The 23,075-nt window shown below is 41.2% G+C and overlaps 1 protein-coding gene across 2 annotated transcripts; it reads right to left on the bottom strand.

Annotated features, from left to right (window-relative positions):
- Positions 1-222: 222 nt before the first annotated feature.
- On the bottom strand, positions 223-22,701 carry LOC308094478 (regulator of nonsense transcripts 1). Of its 2 annotated transcripts, none has more exons than XM_080441170.1 (24): positions 22,354-22,701; positions 21,136-21,272; positions 19,064-19,153; positions 17,528-17,695; positions 16,069-16,249; positions 14,190-14,369; positions 13,744-13,831; positions 13,314-13,412; positions 12,924-13,032; positions 12,516-12,675; positions 11,879-11,997; positions 10,921-11,085; positions 10,594-10,708; positions 10,295-10,438; positions 8,747-8,960; positions 6,810-6,927; positions 6,444-6,600; positions 5,978-6,120; positions 5,379-5,553; positions 5,018-5,099; positions 4,027-4,188; positions 3,662-3,924; positions 3,246-3,368; positions 223-3,022 (listed from the first exon to the last, which is right to left on the bottom strand). In XM_080441170.1, the coding sequence occupies exons 1-23, from the start codon at positions 22,528-22,530 to the stop codon at positions 3,249-3,251; spliced, it is 3,366 nt and encodes a 1,121-aa protein (XP_080297296.1). In that variant the 5' UTR covers positions 22,531-22,701; the 3' UTR covers positions 223-3,022; positions 3,246-3,248. The 2 variants fall into 2 exon arrangements, with proteins under 2 accessions (XP_080297296.1, XP_080297297.1); XM_080441171.1 differs by having other exon boundaries at positions 14,208-14,369.
- Between the last annotated feature and the right edge of the window lie 374 nt (positions 22,702-23,075).

The following is a 23,075-nucleotide window of genomic DNA, read 5'->3' as shown; positions in this document are numbered from 1 at the left end:
TACCGTGGATCACATCATCATGTATACATTATGTTTGCATCGAGGTGCCCAGATGTCCCTAGTGCCCACTGCCCAGCTATCCTGTACATAGCTGCTCTAACCGTTAAACATAGGCCTATATTCTAATAGAAACCCAACATCACCTAGCCACCAGAGGATGAGCTGAAAGGCTGAGCTGGAAGTACTAAACCATTTCAAAAGACAACGGAACATCACTTGAAATGAGCAAAAAGAAACTGACTTTATTGTTTTCCCCCAATGATATTAACAGATTAACACAAAATAACAATCCCTAAATGAGTAATACTCAAAATCACACAAAGAGAAAAGCGGAAAACGCCAAAATCAGAATACAGAGGCCTCTATAAAGTCACATCTAAAAATGTTGGTAGGAGTAGCTACAGTATCACTTCCAATCTGAACCATGCACATTGTAATCAAATCAGTCAACACGGTTAGTGTGTTTTCTTTACAGAAGCAAATAGTGTTTTTGCCTCTAATGGATACCATGTAGCAAGTAATGATAATTTCATACAAGGACAGAAGGTAATGGAGTATGGAAATGTAGTCTAGATTCGGTCAGGCAGTTCTATTTCTTCCATCGCTACACTGCTTCATATTTGTGTATGCCAATTAATTAGCAAAACAAGGTATACAAATGTATTTTGGGTCAGATATAAATGGTGATAAATATGCAGCTACTGTTAAGATGGCCTTAAAGTGACCTGGGTTGATCAGTATTTCAATTTGGAATAATGATTCAAAGCCATTGAGCCTACATTAATAATCTAATGCAGAAGAACATTTTAGTACCACTGAACCAGGCAGCATTCAAACACACTTGTTGAATGGATATTAAGCCTCATATACTTTGTCGTATGACATGTCAGTTGTCAAAAGTAATTGATTTCCAACTGAAAAACATAAAACATAAGTTTAATTAAACACTTAAACACCATTCACCCTTATGTTTAAACTAAATAATGTCATTTAGTGTACATTGTGGTGACAATGGTAACTAATCGTGTCGGTCTCACAATTCAGTGGCATAGAAGCATGCCACATAGAAGGCAAAGGGTTAGGATGAATTGGAATCAAATGGTAATTGTGGATTAAACAAGTTTCATCATAAGGTTACATGTTACAATGCATGTGTTTTTTCAGGGCATGGGAAATGAAAACAAAGCAAGCATAGCTCACTTAAAACTACAGTTCTTCAAATTTCACTATACTGAAGTTCAATATAGGACAAGTTGTACTGTTGTGAAACAGATGCACATTTCTTTGTCAACAGTAAATCAACTACTAAGCAAGAAATTATGCATTCTTTGGGGTAAAGTGCTACCTAAATCTATACAACAACCTTCTGAGGGCCATCCTGATAAAGAATAATTTACATTTATAGATGATCCTTTGTTAGACATCTAAGTGTAATGTATGTTCTAAAGCAGAATCAAAGAATTTCACATCTATTTCACATCAAATCAAGATTTCTCAAGAGGCTCAAACACTGTCAAAAGCTATGGCCACCCTTTATCTTCAATCTATTCTTTTTCAGATGGGACAGAAACCATTTTATGAAATGTTGCAACATGTAATGTTGCCAGCTGTCTCTCTTTTTAAACTTATTCTTGCTTATCGATGATTTCATTTGACTGTAAAGGGAAATCTTTTCTTGCATTCAACTAAAGACTTACTGGGCAAGTGTCTTAGGAATGTACCACTCTTCTGTATCGAGTTATTTTATGGATATAGTCACGCTCAAGATGAGGCCAGTCTGTTGTACTAGCTTGTGTAGGTTCAGAAGCTTGTGGGTTGGCTGTGAATCACGTGGGAAGCTTTTAATTTGGAAATCATCAAGGACAAAATAGCCTCACTGCTTCTTTCAATTAGAAAATGGTTACTGTATGTCATTTTACTCTTTTTACCTACAGAAAGATACATTTGGAAGAAGAAACCAAAAACAACATTGTCTCACTCACCACAGACCTCTCAGGGTCCGTCACCAATTTGTCTTGAGACAAAAATGTTTTTCTTTTAACACATTTTGTTCTCTTTTTTTCCATTTTTCTTTTTTCTCAAAAGCAAATTCCACCACTTGCTTCTTTGCAGACCACCTTGAGAAGACCCGGTTGAAAGACGGCCACCCTCGCTCGCTTCCCGTCTCTCAGAGAACCTCCATGAAAACAGACTTTGTGGAGAAAACCTTCCAACTCAAAGTTCAGAATGAAAAGCAAAGGATCCGCGGCTACTTCCCGCCCCCGGAAATCATTTGATCTGTCCTAGGGCACGACCACCCAAGTACATTGGAACACCTTGTGTTTTCACTCTCTTAACGTTCTCTGTGTAGAAACACAAAGCGCAAGCCCCAGAGTCAAACTTTGAGTTTAAAAAAAGTTCCCGTATCGACTGACTGCTTCAAGAGTTGAATGCCCCATTTTGTTCCTCTCGCTCTCCTATGCATATGGGACACAATCGGTGGAGTGAGCTTGGAGGAGGTTGATGAGAGAACAACTCTCCTCCGTCGTTCTCGGCTTATGGAGCAAGGTCCCCAACCGTACTACCAGGAGATCCCTCAATGGTGTGGAGGGGGGGAGGGGCACTGGAGGAGAACATGGCAACACTGCCCCTCCGACCCACTGAAAGATCTTTCTGACCCTTCACCCCCCCTCCCTTGACCCATTTCAGGTCTTTCCTCTCCAACTGCACTACTCTGACCAACAACACCTCCACCTCTTCGACGTGTTGTTGTGTGCGAGCGGCAGCGCCCTTTCTGGCTCTCTCCTTCCGTCTCCTGCTCGTTCTCTTGCTCGGTCTTCCTGTCTAGCTCTCCTCATTTTTTCCCTGTCTCACTCCTGTGATTGGTTTGGCTTCTCTTGGTCTCTCTCCTGTCACTTTCACACAGTGGTGCTTCAGTTGTAGCAGTGGAAAACGGGTATCCATGTTTGTTCTTTTTTGTTATTACCCAGATTAAAATGCAGACGAACTAAGCTCAACACAGGCCTAGCTCCTTTCCAGCAACCTGAGAAATAAATGCACAAAAGGCTTATTATTAGAATTGAACAGATTTGACAGTTTTGTCAGGCTGTATTTAAAAAGTGTGTTTCTTAATATAACATAATAGGGAATTATTATTACTACAAGGAATGTTATTTGCTTACAAGTAAAGTTACAAAAACAAAAACAAAAAAAACAAATGCATGTTAAAAAGTCAAGGGTTCCAGATAAAGTTGCAAATGCCTTACAGCCTAGTACTGGGACAGTCCAGTTACACCAGCGTGTTGGTAGGCCCTCTCCCCCTGGTAGGTGGAGTCTTGGGACAGAGCCACGTCAATCTGGGACTTGAACTCATCTCCGAGGTAACTGTCCTGTAAAGGGAAAAACGAAAATCAAAGGGAGGAAAAATGAAATATTGAAGCACGTCTTTTGTTCTTCACTCATCACTTCCTTTCTAGACAGGACGAGAGAAAACATTTACAATAGTCTGAAGACGACGTGTAGTTTGGGTGTAGTTTAGTGATGGGCACTGCTATTAAGCAATAAAGCAGCTCGGCTCGTAAAATAAATGGCTTCTAGCTCTATATAAATCGGACAATCAACACAGTTTTAACAGAATCAAAGTTCAATTCCAACACTTCAAACCATCAAGTATCAAACGGACCTGTGAGAGTTCAGGCTGGGATAGGCCAGGCTGGCTCATTTGGGATGGCTGGCTCATGGTGATGTAGCCCTGGGTGAGAGGGCCCTGGGAGAAAGGCTGGGAACCCAGGTCCTGACTGGCCTGGCTGCCGCTCAGTCCGCGGTCCGCACCTCCGTTCCCCCCGCTGTGGTTCCCCATCCCACCACGGTTTCTCTGACGACCGCCTCGTGACCCTCCGCCACCTCCGCCGCTGCCAACTTTGCCCTTCATACCTCCACCACGACCTGGAGAGAATTAAAAGTTCATAAATGACTTGGATTTGATTTGTACAATATGGACAGCATAATTGTTTCCGTGAGAGAACTGGCAGTGCTTTTTTTTCTCACCTGTTGCAGGGCCGTTGATTTGACCCAGGTATCCGGGCGGAGGCATGGGTGGCATCACCAGGTTGAAGGGAATGGGGATGTTCATGGAATTCATGGGGTTTGGGCCTGTGCCTATCATTCCAATCTGGTCATGGGTCTGGAAATACATGTTGGATGTACGGCCTGTGGTGGAAATAACAGTATTTTACTCTTAAAGCAAATTAAATTTATAGAAATACATTGAAGGCATGTGTACATTGTGTCATTGAACAGAAAAGCTTACCAAATTTTGGTAAGCTTTTCTGTTCAATGACACAATGTACACATGCCTTCAATGCATTTCTATATGCAAGTGATATGAGGTGGTCATTATTGGAAAATAAACCTTGATGTTGGTCCGGCTTTGCCCTGAAGGGGTTTATTTTCCAATAATGTCCGCCTCACTGTACATTATTCTGCTTATTGCACAGGTACTTACAAGCAAAACCAATACTTCAAATTGTTACAACAAACAAATGATTATAATATAAATATTATAACAAAATATTTCTATTAGGTTACAAGTTCCTTTTCCATAGCAACATAAGAGGCAGGGCAACGGTTTGTTATCGATGATTTTCGATTCTGTAACTCGAACTATGCCGAGTCGCCTAATGGCTCGCTCAGAGTGCCGCACGAGGCTCAAGTCCACTTCATCGGGGGGCTGTAGTCTGTTCTTACCAACTTCCGCGCCAAATGGGGAGAGTGGTACCCGCTGGGGGCGAGAGTTCTGTGCAAAAAATGGGGGCGAGTGTGTTTTGGGGCGAGTGTTCCGGTTACTGTTGTGCATTGCATAGTTATGAGCATAGCCTGTGTCTGATATTTGGCTGAATATATTGCCCGATATTTGGTCAGACGGTGGCCGTTGGGAATATTTTTACATATCGCCCATCCCCATTAGGAATATATACTTTAAACATAATTATAGCATTGATTAGCAGCATGATTGTTAAAAGTATGAGGCATCACTTACCATTGCTGCTGCGGTCATATGCAGAACCAGGAATGAGGGCCTCCCTGGCATCATACATAGCAGTGCTCATGAAACGACCCCCCTATGAATCAAGAGAACACACAATGCTATTCCACTATGTCTACACAACTTCTGGAAACATATTCTGATCCTTTTCCTGTGAGCTCAGCGAGAGCCAACACATTTTATTTATTTATCGGGACTGGACTTTTTTTATCAAGTCCAGTCCCGTTATTTTTAATGTAATTTATTTTATGAGGGTGAAGATCAAGGACATTTCATGGGATGTTCTCTGTTGGTGACTTGACAGAAACAGTAGTAGGTTTTAATGAGTCCAGGGTGCCACTGTCTCTTAACTCACAGGGTTAATGGAGTTTACTAGCTTGCGGGGTTTGCTGAACTGCATGAGGCTCTCTCTCAGGTTGTTGAGGGGTCCTTCTACAAGGACCTTCTGCTCCTTGTAGTAGTTCAGCAGGTGGTTCCACAGAGGCTGCTTGGACAGCGCTTTAGGGTTGCCCACGATGATCACACCGTACCTTGACAGAAACAATTATTTTAATCCCTTTAACCCTGGTGTCCCTATTTTAGGCATTTTGCCATTATAGCTGAAAATGTTTTAACTTCTTTCAAAATAGGGCTTAAGTGGTAGCAGACGGAGAGAGAAAAAGGGTTGAAAGCAGTTGCTCATAATAAAAGCGAGGACGAGAAAAAGAATGGTGATGAACCACAATCACTCATATTTATAGTTAAATACCAAGAACCGCCAATGTTATTGAGAGAAATCTTTTAAGAGCAATCAAGGCATGTCCAAAGCAAGATGATCACGTTGATAACTGAAAAGTTAGACCTGAAAGGAGCTTGTGTCTCATGTTGGTTGAATTACAATGAAAGCATTCAATTGCCACCCCTTGTAAAAATAGAAGTAACTTAGGGCTATTCCATTTCTCAGTAAAGTGTCACCTGGCTCGGGTGAGAGCAACGTTGAGACGCCGGGGATCGTTGAGGAAGCCGATGCCCTGGTGCTCGTTGGCCCTGACGCAGGACAGGATGATGAAGTCCTTCTCTCTCCCTTGGAATGCGTCCACACTGGCAATCTCCACCTCCTGGGGAAAGGATTGGGAAGATCTTTACAGCTTGTGGAAGTAGTTTTGTCAAGCTTCGAGGGACGCATGCAATGCGCCGGTAACGTATTACTTCAGGTAGAGAGAATCAAACATGGGTTTCATGTTTTATAATTATTTCAAGAACCACATAGTACAACAGAAGGAGTACTCCGGCTGGCTCAACTACCATATGCATGCACCATATTACCGCAATGTCCTGGGTTCAAAGACCTCAAGACCTGTGTTGCATATTGTCCCCCCCTCTTTACTGAGATGTCTAATCAAAACAAAGCTGCCTTGAAAGATTAAAAAAGTGATTATACCTGGTAGAGCTTGGTGTGGAGGGAGCCACTGAACTGCATGTACTGAACCAGATAGGACCTCTGACCCTCATAGGGGGTGATGATGCCAATCTGATCTGGCTTGGCTCCGGCTTTCAGCAGCCTGGTGGTGATTTTCTCCACGTTGGATGCCTCAGTCCTGGAGTCACAAAATAACAGGCATTACATTACAGATAAGTGGCTGTCAAGTCATTAAGATTTCTGAAAAAAAATAAGAATATATATATATATATATATATTTAGTTTTATCACTTTAAAATAGATTTCATGGAAACAAAACTTCCTTGATTGAAGACTTTGAGATCAGGTGCAATTATTACATCACAGAACAATCAAGCCATTTGAAACCTGTTGAGATAGGAAGTTCCAGAGCTGGCAATCTCCTCCTGGCCTTGTGTGACATAAAAGAACATGGGTTTGTCAGGCTGGGGCCACTGGAAGTCAAAGCCCTTCTTCACACGGTCCGCTGTGGGGTGAGGAGAGATAATAAACCAGAGATGACTCAGACAGTGACTGATGTAGAACAAAGAAAACAAAGTGTGTGTGTGAAGTGTGTGTGTGAGGTGGAAGATGGTGGGCTTGTAATGCTGGTGGCTGCCAAAGTCTGTCTTTATACAGTCAGCTGAGAAAAGAGAGCAGACAAGGCGTTTTCTACATTTTATGGTGTGGGTGGTAGGCCAAGCCATCTAGAACAGGGTTTGTCTGTATTTCTGTACGTATTTTATGTACAGTATGTCTGCATGTCCACTCAGACATAGACCAATAACTGCTCATTCCAGTACATGTATTACGTCACGAAAAAGAAGCATCTCTGACCAGGAAGGCCTGAAATACCTGGTGAAGTACAAGTGAAACTTAATACCTAATTTACTTATACAGTGTCTTGCACCACAAATAGTAGTGCTACAAGACTCACTCTGCATGTAGATCTTGTCGACATGCTCTACACCAATTCTCAACCTTTTCAGGCCGCGACCCCCCAAAATAATCATATTGGAACTGGGTACCCCCTATACTATGCAGATTTATCTTGGTTACTTGTTCTCATATTTTAGTTTTTTAGATTTGTTTTCCCTCTACCACAAATGTTAACTGCTTAACTGCCAAAGACGTTTATAAACGTCTTTGGGCATTCAGCTATTGCCTGCCAAAGACGTTAAAAAACGTCATGAAAAAAAAAAAAAAAAAAAACTTTTTTCAAAAAAAAACATTTCTAAAAAGATTCTCTAATTATTTAGTATTGACACTCTTTCGATATTCCAAACGAATAAGGAGATAACAATTTCCAAAGATTTGCTGCTCCATCCACTTCAATGTTAAAATTCAAACGGACAAACAATTCACATTGTTTTTTGGTTTGAAACTACTGGTTTTGAGCTATTTTCAAACATCAAACAACACATGACAACAAGGTCATAATGACCTCGTTGACATTTGTGAAACCACACCTGAATCTCATCTGTGATTAGAAATTATCTGGGATCAATCATACTGGAGGAAAATATTCTGTGGCTATGCGAAAAGGTACCAAAATCGTTCAAAACCCTGGCAGAGGCTACAGACTTTTCTGAAAAAGTCAATGTGTTAAGAACTAGATGTTCAGGCCGCTACGTGACCTGAACATCTATGAGTGCCGATCAGAGCACTAGGTCACGTGAAGCTTGGCCAAACTAATTCGGATGTTATATTTGTGACTTTTGTTGGCCAATCAAACGCACACTCACCTACGCACCCACTGTAAACCCATAAGCCAATTGCCAAATTGTAATTGCTTTTATCCGTGTGAGACAGGATGCACATCCAAGTATAAATCAGGCTTAAAAGTTGGGGCAGAATTGAAAATCTTTAGTATGCTTGCAAAAACGTGTTTTTGTCAAATCTCTTAGTTACATAAACATTGTTCTTGGGAAGCGGTTTCGTTGTTACTGGTGAAGTATGGTACACTAGGACATCCACACAAGCTGTTGTTTGGCACTGAACACTGCATTATGATTTGTGTAGCTTCCTTCACAAACTGCACACATATCAACTTAACTATCGATAGTTCAAGACTGAGTTGACAGGGAGGTCACAATGTTATAATGTTTTTACAGTCTACGTCATGGCAGCCCCTTCAGGCGTTACAGAATCAATTAAAAGGTTGAAAATGAGACTATACAAGGCGAGTAACTCTTGTTTTGTCCACTGATTTCAATCGTCCATCAGTTCTTTTCTTTATGCCTTAGACGTTGACTTGCCTCCGCGTCCTCAAATAGTTTCAATGGACTGTCATCTTCCAGACTCACCAGCAGTAACTCCGTTCTGTAGGGAGCCCTCATAGAAAATGTTGGAGGGGAAGGCACTGAGGGCTGGATGCATGCGGTACTGGACCTGCAGACGAATGGGTCGGATCCCTAGAACCACCAGACGCTCAAACAGGGACTGGGAGAGGCCGGCCTTGGCCGCCTTCTTACACATGACGACAGGACCTAACTGGCAGTGGTCACCCACCAGGATCAACTAGGAGGAAAACATGACATAATACATGTAATATCTAGAGGGAGGAATGAAGGGGTAGACATTTTACAGGGCCATAACAACTGCAGTATGACACAGCAGTTAAGGGTTTTCAACTCTGGTCATTTGTCTTGTAAATATAACTAGCCACTGTGCACAATGCATACTCCCAGTTCTGAGCTTCTTTAGGCATGCTGCCCACTCTGTGTTCTTTCCTTCTAGAGCATAAAGTGTATGCTTCTCTCCACACAAACGCAGACAGAGTGGCCTGCATTGTCACACTCACAATTCAACGGTGCCTCTTCACACATTCTCTGAAAAGAGCCTTCAGCTCTTGCATTACATTGGATAGAATCTCTTTTGGCATCACTGAAGATGGCCATGAAGGAATGGTATTCAGTGAGCTCTTTTAACTCATTCAGTGCCAGAATAAAACATAGTCTATAGCCAACCTTGCGATTCTGAGTGTTTTCACAAAAAAAATCATAGAATATAGTTTTTCACAACGATTCAAACACGTCATTGGGGGTGTGGCCGTTGGAAAAAAAACATGTCAAACACGTCATTGGCAGTGAATAAGTTAGAGGGCAAGACCACGTTGGTAGAGGTTTGGGTTGTGTAGTTACCTTGCCATGATAGAACTCCAACGGTGGACAAGGAATAAAACATAATTACTCCATTGATTAGAAATTGATAATTCAAAATCCTCATCGACATATATTGTACGGTGAAACAGCTCTAAAAGTCACTCTTTTAGCACATAAACAAACACAAACAAAATTGATTCAGTAAAAATAGAACATCACCAAACCCAGTACTGTTTGTTTTTTTAATAAAAATGTCAATGTCCTGTTGATTTGACTAAGATCCGGATCCGGAGATCCAGTCCGGGTTTTCTTCCTAATAAAAATGGCTAAATCAACAGGAAGTTAAAATTGTATTAAAAAAACAAACAGTACTGGGTTTTGTGATGTTCTATATTGTCTGAATCAACTGTTTGTGTTCGTTTATGTGCTAAAAGAGTGACTTTGAGAGACATTTCACCGTATAATGTCAAGTCAATGAGGGGCATATTTTGATTTATCAATTTCTAATCAATGGAGCAATTATTTTTTATTTCTTGTCCAGATTTGGAGTTGGCAAGGTAACTACACAACCCAAACCTCTACCAGAGTGGTCTTGCCGTTTAACAAGTGCTTTCAAGTAGTGCAAAGAGTCCACTGAACAGAATTGTATTAAGAGTGGTCAGATGGCTAGAAATGGGAAGGGAAAAACATTTTTATTTAATCATTTTTAACACCTAAATGCATTTAAATAGGACACTGTAGTGGCCATACCTGCTTGGCCCCCAGAACGACAGGCACCATGCATTCTGGCTCAGTGGCCTGGGTACTCTCATCAATCAGAATGGAACGGAACTGCATCTTAGCCAAACGGGGGTCACCAGCACCCACACAGGTACAACAGATAACATCAGCATTCTGTATGGGCAACATGGAGGGTTGAAGGGAGAGGTTCATGTAGTTACGTATATGTGTAATATAAAATCTCTTGTTTCACAAAGAAATCAGAGGTTTATCTGCTTACTATTGCCACAAAGTACTCAATATTTACTCAGTAACATAGGTGTCATTACCATGAGCAGCTCCCTCTCAGCAGTGCGTTTCAGCGCCCTGTATCGCTTCTCGTCGGAAGAGGACAGCTCTCCAGTCTCATCCTTCAGCTGCTGTAATTTCTGAAGCTCTGGCATGCTGCAGGTACAAAACACATAACAGTTGGAGATCAGTGATGGCAAGCAAAGTCTTGAATCTACTAAAACGTTCTGAATGGTCTGACAAATGGGACATTCAAAAAACAGTCTTTCAATCAACAAAAGAGAAGCCAGCTAACTCTAACCTGAAAAGAAATAAAACCATTTCTTAAATAAAAATGGTGGCACTGATCTGTAGTCAGCCACTGTTACCTGTCCATGTTGCGGATCTGGTTGTGCAGAGCCAGGAAAGAGACAGGCGAGTCTATGGCCTCCCTGCTCTTAGCACACAGCCTCACCACCTTCAGTCCTGTCTGATGGATCTTCTCAGTTAGCTGGTCCACAGCAATATTACTGGGAGCACAAACCAGCACTGGACTGGAGAGACACATGTTGTTGCATTACTTTGGTGACCAGATACTCTGTTATTTAGCTGTGAAGTAAACACTATTACCAAGTATTCAAATCCAAGCACCAAGAATGTATTTTAATAGTGCAGTGCAGTCCGAGTACAAACACTAAATAAATACACTTATACTGTGGCCCCAGAGAATACACAATTCTGATCGGTTGGGGTGTGCAATAGTTTCAGATAAACTGTAAAGAAAGAGAAGGTCCGCACACCGTCTTAATGCTCCCAAAACAATGTATTAATAGAGCGGTAAAAACACAATGTTTCGGCCTCTGCGGCCTTTGTCTATTGTACTCAGTACACCTGACGAAGGCTGTAGAGGCCGAAACATTGTGTTTTTTCTATTAATAAATTGTTTTGGGAGCATTAAGACGGTGTGCGGACCTTCCCTTTCTTTACAGTTTATGCATTTTGATCCAGCACTGTTCTAAATTAATACACATAAATGTTAAGTCCATATTAGCTACAAACTTGATTAAAACATGGATTTTAAAATAACTCATCCTTCTGGGGAAAATTAAACAAATGTGTTGATACGGTGTGTGTGTGTGTGTGTGTGTGTGTAAAAGACGTGACTATTGTCAGCTGACTGACTCAGTTGTTAGTCGTTTCTAGGTTGTTACTCCAACTTCTCCCAATTCGCCTCGACATCATGCATTATTCTACGATAATTGCATGGTTTCGTCATTGATTATGCCTCACTTAACACAGACCCACAAAAGCAGAGGAGAAACCACAGAAGCAATCCATTAGTCTTACCCATTGCCCTGTCTGGCGAGGTGGTAGACTATGGTGGCAGAGGTGACAGTTTTTCCTGTGCCAGGAGGACCCTGGATCAGACTGAGGGGACGCTGCAGCACTGTCTTCACAGCGTACACCTGCAAGAAAAAAAGAAACAGCATTTACTTCAGGTAATGCCCAGGGAAGTCTAATGTGAAAGAACTTAATAGAAGTGGGGTTATCTCTACAAAAATAGTCATCTGAAAATCATCTCATTGTTTTCTAAAGGCACTTCACATCAAAGCTTGCACGTGGGAGAAAACACTGGTTCCAGCTGTATGCTACAACTGGAAGAGATTAGGGAACGCCTCAGCCTTTGTGTCTAATATTATACAAACTCTTAACCACTTACAGCATATACTTAGTTGACTGGATTCCCAAGGGCCCTATACTTAGCCTGACCAGATTTCCAGGGGTTCTATATCTATTCGCCGAAAATCGCTGACAAGCTCACAACATGACACGTTGGCAACTTATAGATCAGCTATGTAGATCTGCTATGTTCGCCCCAGAATAGGGACATTAATGTGGTTAAACTGTATTGGTGGATTACACGTGATTGAGATTTGCCTGCTAGTATGATCTTTGTAATTAACTGCTTTGATAATTTTCTCACCTGCGAGTGGTTGAGGTCAGGGAGACCCTGGGCGGTGAAGCGTTTGGGCAGCTGACATTTGATGATCACATCCTCCACCTCATGGCCCAGCAACTTGTGGTAGATGTAACCAGACACAGAGGTCTCATCCACAGCAAATGTCTTCAGGGCACTTTGCATCCTGATAGTGGAAACACATGAGGATGATCATGCATATGATAAGGCTCATCCTACAGCCCTGGACCAACTTGCTTACACTAATAAATACTAAATAATGATTACGATTAGGTTGACGGATGTTCATTGACCTTAGTGACTAAATGATTGAGGATTACCCTAAAATTCCACATACTAGGCATTAAGGTTTATATTCATTCAGTCCGATTTTTTTTAAATGTATTATTTATGGTACTAATTATAATTAGATACCTGTCAAAGGAAGTAGACTTCCACACAAAGTCGACCTGGAAGTTATGTGGGACTTCCACCGGTGCCCCAGCACTGCTCCTGAGCTCTATGGCAATTTCATCACCATAGTCTGGTACAGCCAGTCAAGGAGAACATACAGTACTGTAGTATCCTACAGCATAACATTATTCGATAAGTTTGTACCTGCTGTGTCACCGCCCTATAAATGGAGTACAAATGTAATGAGGAGCAAATGATTTAAGTGAACCACAGTTTTAAAATGCAACATGAAGCTAATCTTTGACAAACGTGTTTGCCCGAGTACAATACACAAATAGCAAATGGAACAAAACAACAGAGATAGTCTGTTAATATCTGTGTGACATGAGTAAGTAATGATAGTAAGGATACTGTCAGGGACTTTGATGACATGTCCAATGCCTTTCCAGAGAGGGGCCAAGTCTCCTTTGTACCTCAGGCAAATCTCATCTCCCTGCATCAGACGCATATCTACAAGACAGAAGAGAGGGCATAGTCCGAGTAGACACATGAGTTCTGAAATATACACATTGCTCCATGGAATATAGATGCCTGATTTGTGGTTGTAGTTTTTATATACAGATTAAAACAAAAAATATGAATAACAAAACTAAAAGTGAATGGCACGCACACAAACACACACATACATCAGTGTCTGATATGATACAAAACTATTTTGACATAAAGTATATCTGTGTACTCCGGTAAAAAGAAAATTGTCATAATGTAATGACACAGGCCACTGATAGACAAACCATGGTGATGACAATGACCGCGAAGATGAAGAAAAACTAGGAATTACCACCTGAGTCCGTCTTGGGAAGGGAGAAATAAGCAATCCGCTTTTTATTCAGCCCCAAGTCCCACCTCACTGTTATATTGTCCTGAGTCTGATTAAAGGAAACAAAAAAAGAAAAATGAACCACTTGGAAATAGTGTCAGTTTTCATACTGTTAAACCTTTCTAGAATGAAAATACCTGCAGGGTATATACAGTACATAAAAAGAGAATAAGAATGAATAGTGTCACTTAATGCCATTTGCAAAAATCCCAACTCACACAAAATAATTTAGGTAACAGAAATTAAGTAATTTAAGCAATCTGTTTTGTCTGACAACCAAGAACTTCTAGCTTTTCTGTATGCCTCAACTATAGTTTGCAGTTTGTTCATCCGATCAGTGTATTAAAGCAGTATATACAGTACAACGGAACTGCTCATAACTTGAAAAACTCTTCACCCAGCCTCACCATATCAGTTGTACAGACCTGAGACTCTTTGAGTTTCTTGTCATAGTCTGCCTCCAGTTTGACCAGCGGTCCGAAGATGTTCTGGTACTGGTAGGCATCCTCGTAGCGCAGCAGGACATGCTGGGGCTCCTCGTCCACACCAGGCTTCTCCAGGTCCTCCAGGGTCGCTGTGGGGTTTTCCTAGCGACAAGAGACACACAATTAACCACATTAACCCAGGTGAACCCATTTTGAGCAACTTATCAGTTTCATAGCTTTAGAAAATAGCCGATGTGCTTACATCAAGCCGCCTCACGCTACAGAAACAGGAGATAGGCTCCAGATGGGCCACAGGCTACTGGGCCACAGGCTTGTGTTGCATAGTGGCACGTCATGAGCTTGTAGGTCGGCTATTTTCAAATAAGTGAAATATAAAAGAGGGCTTAAGTAGTTAAGGAGGAAATTAAGCACTGAGATAAATGAATATTAAGATGTCAAATACAGCTATACTGCAGCTGTGTTAGCTTGACACTGTTAGGGATACAGTCAGGGTCAGCCAGGGACAGGCAGGGCTTGAATTAGATAAAAGAGACATTGACCAGAGCTTGAAGGGATAAATGTTGGAATGATAAACACTGTATCCACAGAACTAGTGAGATAAGAGGCACATTGCCATTATATATACAGATACTGTATAAGGGGTTAAGTAAGGACATGCAAAAACATAGCTCAACCAACATTAATAATGGGTGGATAGTGTATGAGCATAATGATATACTGTAGCAGCTCTTTATGGCATTGTGTTACACATAAAACTATACAAGTTTAATAAAGTTAGCTGGCTTCTGCAAATCTACAGTACTAGTCTAAAAAAACACTATCAACTAACTTTTGACCAAAGTGTGACACTAGACTCGAGGAAAGGCCAGAGATTCACCAAAATCAGTCAATTCATCCTGCAATCTGTCTATTAAGCCCCTTTCCACTTGCACATGAAGCAGGCATACAAACTGCTTAAGGATGCATGACAGAAACCCACCAGTGGGGTCCGGGGGTAAATCCTCACTGCGTTGAAGGCTGTTGGCTACACTGTGTCATTATGACATGACATTATAGACTTTCTTCCCATGCAATACATATCTAGACTTTCTTCCTGTGCAGTGTGCATGTTGGTTTTCCAATGTGCCAGCAAAGCATGGCTACCCTTGCTTGCATAGTTTATGTCTTTGTGGTAGAGAATGAACCTTGCATGACCTTAATCACATCCCATAGAGGGAATGTACTGTATTTTCACATCCCATAGAGCAGGGGTGGGTGACCTTTTCAGTCACTTGCTCACACTGTTTTCCAAGGCTGGCGTGATCACCCAGTGCCAGACAGTCAAAATTATTTGAAGGTGAGGTGAAAGTCTGTTTTCTTAGTCAATTTACACTTATCCAAACACGCATCACTATTTCACATTGAGGTGGCTCAATAAAATCCTATTGACACAGCAAGTCTATAATGTCATAATGATGATAGTTTAGCCAGTAGTCTTCTACCCAGAGATAGTCCCAGACACCTCTAGGTATGCATCATCACACTCTTTCACTATGAGTAGGCACACGTCACTCTTTCACTAACCCTCGAGTAGGTATGCATCACACAATTATGGTTGACTTTTTGCATGTATGACCATCAATTGTACAATTTTGAAATAACTAACAGCAAATGATATGGCACTGGCCATATGGCAATCCAGTGACTAATTTTCAATATATCGTGCTTGGGAGTAAAGTGACCAGAATTACCATCCAACATAGCCATCCTAAGAGGTAAAAAGTTAATCCATGTAATAAGCATTACAACAATGTGGTAGCCAATCAGAGGCCATGTTGAAAAATAGTTGGATGGAAGTTACCTTCCAGAGCTCCTCTAGCTTGTTGATCTGCTGGGCTGTGATCTGACGGGCCCTGAGCTGCTCCTGTTCCGACGGGATCTTCACCAACCAAGAGAGGAAGCAGCGGTCCTGGATGAGGGGCTGCCATTGGGAGCTGTCCCAGTTGATGTCCTTTAGGCTGCTTTGGCTGGCACATGGCTGCCTGTGGGTTCACCCAAACAAATGTGTAGCAACGCTTCATCAACACTCATTATGAAGATTAAATGTTGGGAACTATATAGTAGTGTTTGGAACTATTGGTCACCTAATAGCAAGCGTTACTTCCGCTTTGTTCTTCTTCTCGTCATCTCTGAGCACACCGAACTAATTCTAAAAAAAACTGTAACCCATTTAGACCTGGAAAGCCTATACATTCTCATACCCTTCAATCCGGGAAAGCATCTGTGTCATTTTAGATGTTGCTATGTATATAGCAGCAACATGATTTTTATTTATTTATTTTTGAATTTCAAAAAATCTAGTTTTTCAGAAAAGGATTTAAAAAGTGTTTTTAACTCTTTCAGTGCCAAGAGTATTTTCATAAAGTACTCCCAAACTGCCAGGAATTTGCGTTTTTTTAAATTTTGTAATTTTGTAATTTTTCATTCAAATAAATGATCTGATTGGGGTTTTAAACCCATAATACAGTTCTACCAGTAGAGAGCAACAAATCGACACATTGATGATCTCGCTGGCTCACTCGCCCCCTCCCAAACAGGCTCACGTCATATCCGGTCAGAACCGGATGTTGACATTTTTGACAATCGTTGATCGCGCTAAATTACGATGTAATACACGACTACGATGACTGATCGTCACCCAGACCAAAGAGAGTAGACGTGGACCTCTCCGTTTGTTTTTTATAACGTGTGAAAAACCGTGACTTTCCCTATTCTGGCCGAAAATCACCGGAGAAAAACAACGTGACCCGGAAATGAATTTTTTTTTTTCACATCCATTTCCGGGTGAGTCTGATGTAGTCAGGAAGCGAAAGTGATCATGAAAAATACACAGAATAGCGCGACCACAGTCAAAAGTAAAAACTCGGGATTTCTCGTGCTGGCACTGAGGGTACTCGGGAAAAACTCGGGATATGTCGGGGCGTGGCACTGAGAGAGTTAATATCAGCCTCAGGTCTAAATGGGTTATGTTGATTTTGGCAATAAACAATTGAATATTATATGAATGTTTATTGCTTACTGTTTTCTCTACAATGGAAGTCTATGGGAGTGTTGTAACTCTCTCTCAATAGCTCTGGCTTGAACCAACCAGTTTCAACCAATAATATCATGACATCCATCTCCATGTTTATTCAATATTCAAATAAAAATTCCTCTCAAAGTTATGTCCCGCCTTCCTATCCTGTTTCACTAAGAAATACCATGCAGAACTATTATTTTCTAAATGATAACAAAAAGGACAGGGTTACAGTACACCCTACCTGCACAGCAACACTACCACAGAGTCCGCCTTGGCCGGGATGAATCCCAACAGGAAGACGTTACGACAGCCACAGTTGTAACACTCCAGAACCGTCTCCCCTAGAGGACCATCCTTATGCAGGGTCACCTCCTTGGACTTGGCTCTGACCAGATGGTTCACAATGTGGCTGAAAGAAAAATGCAACCATCAAGAAAGCACATAATAATATGGTCCCCACTCCTTTTGGATAATTGTCACTGTATATTTGCACATAATGCATTTAATGCATCCAACTTGGCATTTAACCCATCCTAAGTTATCAGGAGCAGGGGGAGGAGTTAGGGGTAAAGTGTCTTGCTCAGGGATTCTTCGACACAATGACCGGGGACCTTCGGTTTCCCAGGCGGCCTCTCTACCCATTCAGATTCAGCTATAGCCACCCACCTTTCCACCTTTCATGTGTCTTGGACCACCATGTATTATTTAAGAGACAGTTAACCATTTGAGATCTTGTTTGTAAAAAAAAAATTGACAAGCCTCAATAATACTTTGTGGCCTGACATATTACCACATCAAAAAATGTCTAAACAAGTTGCTGTGTGTTTTTAGTCATCTCAGGAATCAAGCAGAACCAGTATAAACTAGGCCGAAACTGATCCCTGGTACACCACATACAAATATGTAGCTAACCCATTATCCAGTCACTGACAAGATTGATACTTCTATGTTCAAAATGGTGTTTTTAAATTACACCACACTAACAAGCAACAGACAGAAAGCTCTTTTAACATAAAAAGAGGAAGTCCATAGATCTCCATAGTATACTGTAGTCCTGTCATGCTGAAACTGCAGTATTATCCTAATTGTGTCGACTTGTGAGTCGAGTTTACTGAGCGAATGGGAGTTACCCCCCATTTACACATAAAAACGTGGCACTGAGGACTAACTTCAAGTTTAATTGCAATATCTATGTAGACGAGTGCTTCACGCTTCTCCTTAGCGCCATGAAGCTAGACAGAACAGTAGCTTCAAAACTGGTACATGCTGAACTTTGAAGATAGTGTGTGTGAAGCTAGCGCACTAGCGTCCAGCCAATCACTGAACTGCACTCCAGGGAGCAGGGGAAAAGTACTGACAGGTCGTTTAGGTCATTTGGCAGCTTATACTTAACAATCTATTAATTTTAGCGGATAAATAGGACATGCAGTCAACCAATATTGATTCCTTTCCCATCTATGCGCTCCTGTCCATACAGTCTGTTTGTACAACAGGCACACATGCAGACACATGTGACAGCTGTCACTCATAACCTCGGACACGCCCAATTATTGCTTTTAGCGTCACACTAGACCATGAAGCCATCATGGTCTAGTGCCACGCTTTTATGTCAGTGTAACTGTGATCTGGTTGTGTTGTTTGGTACTTTGTACTGTATTCTGTGACTCTTTTTGTACCAACACATTGGTAAAAACAAATGTGTGTTGACTCATGTTCATTTAGCTAGGTAAACCACAGAGGGATTTTTTTTTAAATCTACCTTGTTATTAAAACCTACCTGCCAGACGTATTCCCACGGCCATTACAAAACCACTTCTTGCTGGTGTTGCAATAGACCACACAAGCCGGATCATGGATGCCACAGTAGCTGTGGAAGAAAAAATGTGAATGATGAATAAAAAGTGAAGGCTAACATTGTTTGGGGCATGGACACATTTAAATGCACCCGTCAACACCAACATTTCAGAGGGTAGGAGAAAAACTGTGCCATCTCACATTTTTGTGACAGTACTAGCCTCACAGTGCTAAAAGTTACCACACAAACTGATCAGGTTAGACTGCAAGCAAGCATTAAATGTTTATCACAAGCATCACATGTTTCTTTACCAAAGACACAAAGGTAATGTCATATAGATAAACCGGAACAACAAAATTGCAGTTGCTTGAAATATGGAAATTGTATTAGTCAATACTGCAAATTCAATGTTGGCAATAAATTCTACAGTGCAAATTCTATAACCAATAAGGATACTATAGAACCTTGAAAAGGCAATCACCATTATATCTTGTTATCAAATAACCACGCTATTGATACTGTAAGAAAAATAAATACAAAAAAAAGGCGAAAAAACTATTAAATGAATTTTAATACAGAGAAATATTGTAGACCGCGGAATTTACCATACCACTGTGAAATTTCATACCGTTTCCTCCCTGCTCACCATTATATAAGTCCACAGAACTTCATGTGTATGTTCATGTGTGTGTGTACATGTGCTAGGGGAAGGCCCTAGCACATGTGTACACACACACACACACACACACACACACACACACACACACACACACACACACACACACACACACACACACACACACACAAGACATAACACTCCTGAATGTACTTGTGGACAATAGAATGTAAATCAAATTAACATACCATTGACTAAAGTCAATACCACAGGTTATGTATAAACTGCAATTTGCAATTCCTTCCATAGACAGCCCTCTTGTTGGAGATAGAGAAGTCCTATCTGATTGTATTTAAAAGCGATAGACTAACAATATTGCACTTTTATAGACAGCTTGGGTTTATTTATTCATGTTTATTTAACACGAACAATACAAAAAAACGATGTATCAGGTTGTAAAACATGACTGTTGCATTTCATTTAGGGTTTTTAGCCAAGGCTAATTTGTGAGCCCTGTCCCTGGTTAGGCCTTTCTATACCAGATGTTATCCACTTTGCAGCTGCAAGCCATTGGTTTCACAAAAATCCACTGTTGGCATGTTATGAGTAACATTCTTCTGTCAATAAACTCTGAAGCGTTTAATTTGTCTAAATGTTTTTCTTTTGCTGCGTTTTACACCTGCATTACCTGTGTGTGCTCATTGTCACCAGGTGCTTGAGCGAAGTTGTTTTGGGCAGCGCTCGCTTTGCAACACTCAACTTCCTGCATATGTGCAACTTAAAAATAAAATAAAAATGTCCAAGTTGAAAAGCAATGGTGGACCTAACAGTTCATCACCCGTTTTGAAATTTCACATACGCAGGATATTCAGTGATGTGAAACAAGTGCTCCCGAAAACAACTTGTTTGGTTCACAAGCTGGCAATAATGAGCGCACAGATAAATGCAGGTGTAAAACATGCAGAATTCCACACTTCACAGTTTGACAGAAAGTTAATAACATAACAGTGGGTTTTTGTGAAATCAAACAAAGCTTGCAGAGATTAAGAGGAAACCCATGCTGTCCATAGAGGTGCAATATTGTTAGTTTATTGCCATTAAATACAATCAGGTAGGACTTTTCTATCTCACTAAAGAGGGCTGTCTAGGGAAGCATTTGAGACTTAAAGCTCACATAAGATAAGATCAGATAAGGCCTTTATTGATCCCTTGAGAGAAATTAAGTCGCCATGGACAGCGAGCAAACATACCCTGAGTCGCTTGCAGTTAAAAAAATCAGATCATGACTTGTTATTTTTGTGTAGGCTCTTTACCTAATATGGCTATATGTTTGGCCATCCTCATACTCATTTCACTTTATTTTAAAACATAAGACAATTTAATTCAAGCTAAATTCACTAAATATGAAGACAAAAACAACACCTGTGTGTCCTCTTACCTGCATGCATGCACAGGGAGGTCCTTAGTGTAATATGTGTCCTCCTCGTCTTCCTCAAAGTTCAACTCGGCCAGCAGCTGGCTGGCTTTGACCACGGGGTCGTCTCCGTTCTGCAGCACACCCTCAGGTCCATTCACCTGAAGGCAACGACAGTTGTGCTGAATACATTTACTTAGTTACTTTACACAGTGGTGGTAACTAAGTACATGTACTCAAGTAATGTCCTTTACTTTTCCAATTTCCAATACTTTTACTTCTAATCCACTACATCTCAGTGGCAATTATTGTACTTTTACTCCACTACAATTATTTGAAAACTTTAGTTACTTTGTAGATTTTGATTATTATTACAAAACAAACATTATAAATCACTTCAGCCCTATATATTATACATATATATTTTGGCCATTTGAAAACAGCCGATCTACATCGAACTAGATCTGCTATTTTCAACAGATTTGTATACATTTGAAAACTTGAAATTGGACATTCTGCATAATGAGTACTTTTACTTTTGGTACTTTAAGTACATTGTGAAGCCAATACTTTTGGACTTTTACTGAAGTACATTTTCTAGTATTCACTTCAGTATTTCTATATTGCAGTATTTATACTAAAAAAATGTAGTACTTTTTCCACCACTGGCCAACATAATGGGGAGGGGGGGGGGGGCAGCAGCACACAACACACATGTTGACCTGGTGACAGATGATGAGTCGCAGGTGCACACACTGTAGACAGCCAGGCATAATAAAGCTTTGACTTTCACAACAACAACAAGGTTGTATCGTCAAGACAGTGGTCCGTTTTCCAACAAAAAACATCCCGCTTATAAATGCTGGTACTGACGGCCAAATCACACGTTATTATCTTATGGAAATATGTCAACAGTACGGCCATGCTAACCGAATGAGCTGTACCAGTGGTTTTCAAACCTTTAAATTTCAAGGTCTCCCCTCAACTCTAACAGTGTACAAATGGGACCAAATGGACCCGTTGGGGTCCATTTGTATTTTGTACACTGTCAGAGTCACAGACTTGCAAGGGTCAATTTAAAAACCCCTAAAAATGAACCCAGAGAGTCCCTAGAATCCACTTTGAGAACCACTCAAGCTATAGGTTAGCATGGCCATACTGTTGACTATAGTTAGCTAGGTTAGCATGCTAGCCAATTAGCACCGTATAGCTCCCCCAGCCATGCAAAAACGCGCTGCTGACCTGGCCGTCCAGCTGGCTCTGCGTCTGGCCCTGCGTCTGCGTCTGGCTCGGCAGGGTGAAGTCCGTGAAGTCGTACTCGGAGCCCTGGGTGTCCGCGCCGCCTCCCAGCAGCTCCGCTTCCTCCACGTCCAGGAACGTCAGAGTCTGCGAGCTCGGCCCGTACGCCTCAACACTCATTTTTTTTAACACAAAACCAAAACAGAAGGCGACGACGGCCGCTGCTTCACGCTGGTTGCAAGAGTCGGGGAGCAGGGTTCCCTTCAGGCAAAGTGTCTCTGTCGTAGCCGAAATGAGCGGATAATAACCGGTGCAAATGGATGTGGAGGCTTGACAACACAAGGCGCGAGATACTCGACTCCCACTCGAAATGATGACGTAACGCCTTGCTTCGCATATCTAATGCTAGGAGGAAGCACGTTTAGGGGCGTGTCCGTGACGTATACAATAAAACCCCTTTTAAGCTGCATTTATTTAACAATGCATAATAATCAGCGGTGGAAAAAACATTCACATTTTGTACTTAAGTAAAAGTATCAATACTGCAATGAAGAAATACTCTGTTACAAGTAAAAGTCCGGAATTCAAAATGTACTTGAGTAAAAGGTACACAAGATAATTTACTTAAAGTAGAAAGTACTCATTATGCAGAATGTCCCATTTCACGAGTTTTAAAAGGTATACAAATATTTTGAAAATAGCAGATCTACAAGCTCACAATGCAT

This window comes from Gymnoscopelus braueri, assembly GCF_963280865.1.
Source record: "Gymnoscopelus braueri genome assembly, chromosome: 10".
Taxonomy (NCBI): Eukaryota; Metazoa; Chordata; class Actinopteri; order Myctophiformes; family Myctophidae; genus Gymnoscopelus; species Gymnoscopelus braueri.
This window is presented reverse-complemented; position numbering and strand designations above follow the sequence as displayed.